The sequence below is a fragment of the Osmerus eperlanus genome, unplaced genomic scaffold, assembly GCF_963692335.1.
Source record: "Osmerus eperlanus unplaced genomic scaffold, fOsmEpe2.1 SCAFFOLD_814, whole genome shotgun sequence".
Taxonomy (NCBI): domain Eukaryota; kingdom Metazoa; phylum Chordata; class Actinopteri; order Osmeriformes; family Osmeridae; genus Osmerus; species Osmerus eperlanus.
This window is the reverse complement of record NW_026911328.1, coordinates 687-10545: the sequence shown is the minus strand read 5'-3', so window position 1 is coordinate 10545 and position 9859 is coordinate 687. Positions and strand designations below refer to the sequence as shown.

Sequence of the window (9859 nt, the reverse complement as noted above, 5' to 3'; positions counted from 1 at the left end):
TTGAAAGCCTCTCTTTTCACCCGGCTTCTCTGACAGTTGGAGCGAAGTGGTGATTCTTTAGAAATGCCTGTGAATGCCTTCTCGTCCCTGGCAGAGGACCATCGCCACGGCGCGTTTTAACAAGACAGCCTCCAGGGCCTTGAAGGAAGCTGGGGTCTTTGCAGGGCGACCGCGGCGATCGAGCAGGTGGGCGGACATCTTCTCCACCTCCAACTTAAGAGACAACTCCACTTTTGGCTCCTTTCAAAATGACATTTGTTTCACGATAAAAGCTCCTGCTTCATCGCTCGATTGAAAAGATCGCCATGCTGGGAAATGAAAACCTGTCGGCGTCTGAACACTTAATTGCGTGTTATTGTGTGGTCATTGGAATGAGGATCTTATTTTTAGAGTCAACTATCATATTTAATATTGCCAAATAAATTGCTCAACTAAAACAAATGAACAGAAAAGTCATTTTAGCACTCCAGTCAATGACATTGGGGACAAGTCAAAGATCACTGTCCTGCTTATAGTTCAGAAACAGTTTCTCTGCAGCCTAAACCACGATGACGGTGTCATGGAAAGGGCTGTGCCTTGCTGAGGTAAGCTGTCCTCTGGCCTCTGGATGAGGGGCCCATTGTTTACACTGTGGGAGAGGAGCTGGTGTTTCTGGACTGCTCATGGGTGTTTCTCATGTTTTTGCCAGTTTCCTGAAACTGAAGACACCCTTATTGACAGCTAACCAAAATATTGTGTTCTTACTGATAAACCTCTGAAGGTGTTCTTTTACTGACAGGTGATTGATGTGTGTTTTTGGTAGTTATGTACCTGTCGAAACATACACAAAAAATACAATACAAAACGGTAAAATGGTATAGAATTATGATTATTAGAACAAAAAATGTATTTTTTTCAGAAATCAGAACAGAACCATTCCAAGTGGCAGACTGACCAGGGCTGTTACTAAACTGGGTTAGTGAGCAGAGTTGATGCCGGGAGCAGGACAAGGTAGGCACCAGGTGGTGTCATGCTGAGGTGCTCCAACAGCAAGCCAACCCCACTTAACCAGATTGGACTCTGGTCCAGTGAATTCACTGAGCCTGAAAAGCCCCTGGGATTCACAGTCCCTGTCCTGGCCGTTCCAAAAAGAAACACCTTCCCCGCTGTTGACACACACACACCCACCGAAAAACACACACAGTCAGGTAACACACACGTATGGCCCATGTAGCCATGGTTTCACAACACGTTCACCCGACCACAAAACAGCCACACTTTGGCGATCAACACAATACGTGTCCACACCAGTCATCAACTTGGGCACACATGCACAAACACACACACCCTCCCCCCCCCCTACACAAAATGCACACACACATGCTTGCCAGGGATCCTTCTCCAGGGGGCCCAAACTAAATTAAACTTCACAGTTGATTCTTAGCAGGCAAATAGAAAGGAGCGTTTGTGGGGGGTGTCTCTGTAGAAAATGTGAAGAACGCCTACATGTTGATAGCACTTAATTTGCGAGGGGGGAGGGGTATGTGAACAGATTCTCTCATTTGCATGCGACCTTACCGCTCCAAGAAGAACAATGGTTGAAAAATACATATACATTAATAATATTTGTTCCCAACAAGCTATTTGCGCCAAAGCAAATCTGTATTACACATTCCTGAAGGCAATCCAATACGCCAAGCGTTTTTTTTTTTTTTTACTTGAACAGAACATGTTGTGCATTTTCAGAAAACGGAAAATGCACATTTTCATCAAGACATGTCTGGTAATAATGAAATGATGTCGGCATCAGTTCTCACATGCTGAGTGAAACAAACCGTGATTCACCTGGGGGAAGAGAGTTCTAGCCGTGACCTCGGGAGTTAGAAAGGTAAAGGGCAGCACACTTCTGAACTACGTGGCAAGGTAGATGGAGGTGTCGCTCTGGATAAGTGTCTGCTAAATGTAAATGTAGGTGTGCAGGTAAAGGGGGTAAAGCGGATGAACGGAGAAAGTGTGAGACACGGGGGAAAAGAAGGATGATGGTGACAGGTTTTTAGAAGGTAAAAAGTAGACAGAAGGCTGAAGTGGAGGAAACTGGGCAGAAAACGACAGCGCGGAGAGAGAGAGAGAGAGAGAGAGAGAGATCCATACCTTCCTCTGGCTCCTCTTCCTCAGTTGGGGAGGCCAGTCTCCCTCGTCCTCCAGTGGCCCTCTCCGTCTCTCTCTGCAGGCTCACCACCTCGAACACGGCGTCGCCCTGACTGCCCTTCTCACTGCCCTGCACACACACAATCAAAATCTGATCATCCTTATAGGTTAGATACCAAGCACCATCAAACACCACAGAGGAAAACACTTATTTAATACTCGATTCAATATTTCGTTCTAAAACACACTCCAAAAGCTCACAAGCAGTTTGCAATAGACCTGTGTGTAAAACTAGGATCGAACATAAAGTAAAACTATTATCCACAATGGCTCAAGGACAATATTTTTCTCCCCAAATTGAAAATAGCATCAGCTTAGAGCCGGCAGTGTCGCAATGGGGCCCCCTCCTTCTGCAACCTCAATATGTTTAGAGCTTTGAAACCTTTGAAAGCCAATCCCAAAGTTAGCATCACCTTTGCCACTGCCCTGGGGGGAGCAGGGAAAATATAATTACACGTACAGGAGGAAATTAAATGAAGAATTGGCAGACAGAGCGAGAGAGGGGGAGAGAAAGAAGGAATGAGAGAGAAAGAGAGAGAGAGAGAGAGAGAGAGAGAGAGAGAGAGAGAGAGAGAGAGAGAGAGAGAGAGAGAGAGAGAGAGAGAGAGAGAGAGAGAGAGAGAGAGAGGGAGGGAGTGAGTGAGCTGGAGAAGGAGAGAGAAAGAGAAGGAGAGAACGCGAGGGGAGAGAGAGTGTCTGGTAATGGGGTTCACAGGGAGACAGGCACGGTCAGAGTCAGTGTCTCGGCTCAGCTACGCAGGTCTCTTCTAAAATTAGCAGATTTGTCATAACTCCAGTTTGTAGTCCTGTTGGCACGTCTGTCCCTGTGTTGACTTGGCAGTTGCACTTGACTTGTGCGCTGGCCTCCACCAGCCAAGGGATCTACACCAAGGCTACATGGGGGAGTTGTCAGCTTAGTGTGAGAATCTTCCATCAAGCCGGTGAATGGCTGGCTAAAACTCTTAACGACCCGCGTGTGTCAGGATGACATTAGTCTCCTCTGAGCAGTTCAGTCTTCAGATTTATTTTTTTTGTAAAAAAAATTATACACATTATTAAGACACATTCCCTACTGTATCTCTCAAATGTGTCCCCAGTCACATGAATAGAGTGGAAACAAAGTGTATTGCAGCCTAAAGACTGGTTTTAATGCAATCACCAAACGCTTTCCATTCCCGGTTTCAGTTCTGCGAGGCAGCCGGCTATGATTAGAACCCATTCCTCCCGCCCTAATGAGAGGGCCTGGAAGTCACAAATAAGAATAAAATAATACGGACGTCAGATTAGAATCTGATGCAAACAAGACCATATTATCTTTTAATTAGCTTTTAACCACAGCGCAGGCATTCTTCCTGGTGCTGATGAGATAACTAGAGAGGCAATCAGGCAGCGATTCAGGCACCGACGCTAATTGCTATCGCGTGATAATGAGATGTAGACTCTTATTAGCTCCCGATGATACAAAGCCGACGGTTTGCTGCTTGGTGGGGTCCCCAAGAGCATGCTAAGGAGATTTGCCTTTTTTTACAACAGAGAGGATAGTGAAGAGAACCTTCCTGCTTAAGCCTTGCAGTTGCTTTTGAAGCACCTGTGGAAATGACTTGTCTGGGGGACCCCTGTATCCGCGTGCAAAGTCATCGATTCCTCTTTGACTCCTGACCCTCGCATTTTTAACGACAGGACTTCTGCTTGGTCATGCACGGGGTCGAGTGTTTTGGGCGTGGTCATGTTGACAGGGATGCAGTGGAAGTGTCTGGTGTCTTTGTCTCAGGAGAGAGCCGTCTTTGAGGAGTCGATCGCGAATTCAGCTCAGAGAGACAAACGAATCGAGAACGGATGTTTGTCGCAGAGAAACACCTCAACCACCTCGTGTCTTCAAGTAAGGGTCAGTTGCAGCTACCGCGTAGAGAATAACTCGGGCGGAGTTCATGTACAGTACCTGTTTGAGTTTGAGGTAGAAGGTCTCGCTGAAGGCCTTCCGGCTGAAGTACCAGAAGCGTTCGTTGGCAGGGTAGACCCTCACCAGGGTCTCCAGCAGGAAGCGAACCGGTTCCACTACCTCAGTCACCACCAGGTCCACCGCCACAGTCATGTACACCTGCTTATCTGAAATCACAAGAGCACACATGGTGATGGGGGTGACACGCTGTCAGAAAGGGTGTGTGGACAGGGTTTGGTGATTTAGTGTTGGTGTTTGTAGTGCCAACAGGGACATCAAAACATACATTGTGTCACCGACTCAATTCCAAGTGACTGTTGTGGGTTGACACACCATGTAAGTGTACAGAACGGTACACTACAACAGTCTTGGATTTGCATGTTGCGTTTGTTGTTTGTTTGATTTATAATTCATAACACCATACGACAAGGTTTCACTAGAAGCATTTTTTGTGCCATCAGTGCTACATATTTCCCTGAGATTTACTCAAAAGGAGGAGTTGTGAGAAGTACAGTATTGACAAAGAAAAAGAAAGAAGATAACTAAAATCTCGACAAAATAGTTTGTAGTAAAGACCAGATTTTGCCATTAAATGTAATGTACAAAAGAAAAGTGATTCAGGCTGACTAATCTTGCAGATTCTCCAACTGGGAACCCAATGATAGAAGGAGAGGAAAACAAGAACAGATAGCCATCTAACAAACTGTGCTACAGAGGCAAATAACCTCTTTCACACTCAGAGGGTTTTATTATTTTAATTAACTTGAAAAAGAAAATACACCGCCCCTGTAAGAAATCGCCTAAAATAGATTCCAATTACGATAGAGTCAAGCGTAAAATGTTGGTTTGGAAGGATGTTCCATAAAACAAGATCCTCTCAAACTTCAGTTGGCAGAGTATAGTTTTCTCCGCCGTCTCGAAACAGTGTCAGTGACATTAATGAGAAATGAGTCTGGGGAAAACTAGAAAAACTAGAGAAGGCCTCATCTAGATCTGTAGATGTTACAATTTAACACCAATTTACTCAAATCTATTCTGAGGGTAGGATGTATGTCAATCAGCAAATATCTATGTTTTAACAGGGAAGTGCTTTAAAGAAGAGGAGCAATGACATTTTGATATCTTTGAATTTTAATTTTTTTGTCTGCTTTTTGCCTGCTTGCAGCCATACACCGGTCAGTTATCAATACTCCAACCTCCAGGCCTTTTTCTTCAGAATCTACACTTTTAAGAGTGGTTCTGTGTGCTGGTGTGGCTTGTGGCTCAGACCACCTAACTCCCCTAAGCTAGGTGGGTTTGACAACCTGCCATACAGTCTCAAGTCAAACTCTCGTGACTTAAAGAGTCAGCAAGTTGCCGGGCTTTCTAATTTACTTGATATAATGAGTTCATTGAGGCGAGGTTCTGCACTAACACCACTCTCTAAAATGCCTGTACTGCGGTGTACACAATGTGGAGAAACATGAATCTCAACAACAACAATCATTTTGAGCATTCAATTTATTTTAATGGCCTTTTTAAGAACTCCAATAGTTTTTTTGTTGTTGGATTATGGCACATCCTGCGTGTATCCTGGTTATAAAATATTGCCATCTTGTGTTTTTATTACTGAGAATATATTAGCAATCCTCCAAGATCCACACATTTACCCTTTAACAGGCAAAGGACAGAATCTCCAGAGCCTTCCTTCATCCATCACCCTGTAATCTGCCCTGCATCACATTCACCTCTGTCCCACCAAAGGAGCCAAGGATATATTAGCATGCCGCCAAGATATACACACAAGGACTATAGGGATGTCCTGATGTGGATTCGGCTGCACCGGATTTGAATTTATTAATACAACACAAGAGCTTCACAGACAAATACTGGTGTTTCAAACCACTCTGCAGTCGCTAACATGCGATTGGTGACTACTGCAGGCTGGAGTATTGGCTACTGTGTCATGATCTTTGGTTGAAAATGACTTGACACACTCAAACACCTGACATTATATTTTCCAAAAGTTCTCTTATTTTCATCCCTGTCAACAAATGGAAAAGAGCTGAAAGCAAATTCATTTACTCCTTTTATATACATTTGACGGTAACAGTATTCATTCTAAAGTAACCCGTCAGAGTTGAATGCTGGGCCTTACCTTTAGGTGTGTCCTCGTTGAGCGCCTGGAAGGCTGTGATGTTGGGGTCCCACACGCCTGTGATCACGTAAGACTTCCCATCCGAGCTCTTCCCCATGGACTCCTACACACCAACCAGCACACCACACCACTTAACACACACACTCGCCCCAAGGAATGAATTAAGTACAGTTATCTATCTGTCTGTCCATCCATCCATCTATCTTCATAAATATCTTTACAAATGTAATAAATAATAAATAAATAAATAAATTTCTCACTTCATGGTAAATCTTTATACCAGTTCTTTTAATTTATCTGTACATACACTAATTTATCAGAAAACAGGTAAAGGTGGTGGAGAAGTATTGCTTCTAGTTTTACTATCTGATTCCCAGGCTCCAGGAGAACTCACCATATCTAGAAGATGCATGTCATTGTTGCGGACCTTATGTCCAGGACTCAACAACATTCCAAAGCACCTAGTGGAGATGAAGGGAGTACAAAACAGAAACAAAATGTGAGAAAATGCAGCTCATATTTCATCACCTTATCTTTGTGTTATAATAACATTAAAATATTAATAATATTATTATTATTAACATCACTACTGGAATATCGATAAATAAAAATAATACATTTGTATTTATTCTTTTTACTGAAGCAATCAAACAACCATTGACAGTTGACTTTGTGAAGGCCCTGGTTTTGCTAATAAATTAATACATTTTGGCAGTGCGATCTGATTGGACTGGAGCCCGGCGATGGTAGCATCTTTTCAGGATGCCAAACGCTTCCTGTTCCTGTCATGAAGACAGAGCGCCATCAAGTGGTTGCTGTGAGAATCACACTATTTTTGTCTGCACTTCCACAAAGAAATTATAAACCAAAGTTCAGTAATGAACCACTTGACAATAATTCTGTATAAAATGTGTTTGTTTTTATTACTTTGATGACCATAAATCAATTATGGTTTGGGTGTTGTTGCTGATCAAGCACATTAATAAACAGCCATCACGGTTAAGTTATAAAGAATACTGACTCACAAACAGGACAAAGAGTGCCTATTTATAACATGAAGAACTTGTTTTAGCACAATAACCAGGGGGAAGACAGTAAGGTTAGTTCCTCTGAACTAATGTGCTAGTTGCTTTGAGACAATTTCCTGTTGATGTTTTTCTTTGACTATTTCAGTAACTTGCCTCTAAACCTTTTCTGTAAATAGGTTAGGGTACTGTGTTTTTTTTTCTCCCCAACATGACCCTTTAAAAACAAATTTTTAAAGGGGTTGTTTCATTATGCTGTTAAGGACCCTTTGTATAGCATCCATCCCTCCTCACCTCTCAATGCCCAGCTCCTGGTTGCTCATCTGTTGGACTGTCACCACCACCTTCTTCTGAACACCCTGACGCAACTTGAAGTAAAACTTGTCTCTGTCCTTAGGAACCGGGCTGAGGAGTAATAACGGGAAAAATAGAATTAGAAATTATATTTCCATCAACAATCGACCTCATCAAAAATGGAATCTCCTCAACTTGGCCAGCTTTATGAATAACAACGGACGGTTTATTTCGGGAAAAGAGGTCAAACACAATCCTTGAGATAACAAACATGATGGTGAAATATTAGTAAACGGCATGCCCCTTGCCAACTATTTCCAAATCCATTAGCAAGGTAAAATCCAGTTTCTTTCATAAGCTGTGGAAATATATGCGCGTGTCTGTATAACTGTGTATCGGGGAGGTGTTTGTGCAGTCTGTGGGTTGTGTCTGACCTATAGTTGCCCTTGTTGTCGTCCTCGCGCACCTCCAGGGAAACGGTGAAGGTGAACGTGTCGCTGTCTGGGGAGAGGGGCAGGGCTGGGTCCCTCACGTCTGGCACTGGCCTGGAGGAACGCCTGAACGCCGTGGAGAAGCTGTACAGGATACGACTCACCTGTGATTGGAGGAGAGCATAGGGGAAAATCTACAAGGCTGGTCTTAAGAGCACCCTCACACGGCCTCCTGTGTGCATTATGAAGGGAATCAATAGCGGATGGGCTCTCACAAACCCTCAGGGCGTGGCATGAACATTTAGCTTCAACCACAAATATTTTAAATGGCATTTGGGCCCTGTCTCAATACTCCAAGGCCCGCATCCAATCATGATAAATGGAAGTCCCTGATGGGATATGACAGGACTGGTATCACCTGCTTGGAGCAGAACATGATCTCGTCCATCCCAGTCCAGTTAGCTTAGGAGTTCCTCCCAGGGAAAACATCTGAGAGAGATAGGTAGTTCAGGGGTGTCGTTTTAGGGCAGGAAACTCACAGCCTCCTTGATGTGGCAGGAGAACACGTGGATCTGGAAGTCCTCGGAGCTGCGGTAGCTTTCCGTGAAGGAGAAGCAGTCGCTCTCCAGGAGGCCCTCGCGGCCGCGGGCGCAGAACAGCACCTTGTAGATGGGGAAGGAGGCGATCTCCGTGCCTGACGCCTGGTCCACCACCCTGATGCACAGCCCAACAACAGAGGTTTCACCTCACCACTCCAGTTACTGTGCACTTACAAGATAGTGATGAACACTGCAGCAGTGTCTGAATCGGATTCAGTTGAAGTGGTAGGGATTCTGTATCTAACAGGTTTCTGTATTTTTCATACTTTATTATTTTTTTAAACAATGGGATAGTAGTGGTTCGGCGGTGTGTTTTGATGTAATGTCACTATAACAATTCTGTTGCAATCCTGTCAAGTGTATGGAGTAATTCCTTCAAAATAATGGTCTCAGTTTCAACCTCGCAACTCTAGTTAGCCCATTTCCTCTTTTAAAAGGTTACAGCTGATGCACAGTCATTTAAGACTGACTGTGAGAGGGTTGTGGGGTTTTGCACATGTTTACCAAGTGCAATACTCAGGCTGCCAAATTACATGTTGCGGTATTCTTGAGCTACAACCTCAGATTTGATTTGTGTGTGTATAACTTGAATGACATAAGGTTGGTCAGACTGTATTGAATGAGTGGGTATGTGTCCATACGCGTCTGTAACATTCGTACACAGAGTGCTATGAGGGAAAGGTGGATGTGTGGATGTGAGCGTGTGCATGTGTGCGTGTGTATCTGTGTGTGTGCGTGTGCACGAGGCTATGAGACTGACCGGACACAGCCGTCGGACACGTTGGGCACATGGAGGGTGACGGGGATGGGGATGGCACTCTCTGCCCGCAGGGTGGCCATGGCCTTCTGGGCCTCCGACTCACTGCGTGGGGCTTTCACCCAGGTGCAGCCCAGGTAGGACAGCTTGCTGAACTGGACACTGTCCTCCTCCTGGGTGGTGGGGCTGGCCACTGGACACACCTCCGCCACTGTGGGGGTGGGGGGTCAAAGGTCAAAGATTGTGAGTGTAGAACGGAGGGTTAGAGCGCAGCAGTTACCTGACATAGAAAGGAAGCAAGGAAAATGTTTTCAGGGGAAGTAGAGAAACAGCATGCCGATTCATGCCTTGCTAATGAGAAGAAGCGCTATTTCAAAGTTTCACCTCACTTTTGCAGCCAGGATAATAACGGAACACTATCAGTCGGTTCCAAATTAGTTCAGCGTTGCAGAGGAAGCAAGTTTTGGGGACAGGAAGTTGGGGGTCAGTC

General features: G+C 44.6%; 1 protein-coding gene across 1 annotated transcript; it reads right to left on the bottom strand.

Annotated features, from left to right (window-relative positions):
* Positions 1 to 2130: 2130 nt before the first annotated feature.
* On the bottom strand, positions 2131 to 9593 carry LOC134015919 (rab GTPase-activating protein 1-like; the record flags this gene model as incomplete). The annotated part of the gene is made up of 8 exons (XM_062455405.1): positions 2131 to 2257; positions 4127 to 4293; positions 6264 to 6366; positions 6658 to 6724; positions 7583 to 7693; positions 8017 to 8177; positions 8553 to 8727; positions 9373 to 9593. Coding segments are annotated over 8 exons (1132 nt in total), but the record flags the coding sequence as incomplete, so codon positions are not given.
* Between the last annotated feature and the right edge of the window lie 266 nt (positions 9594 to 9859).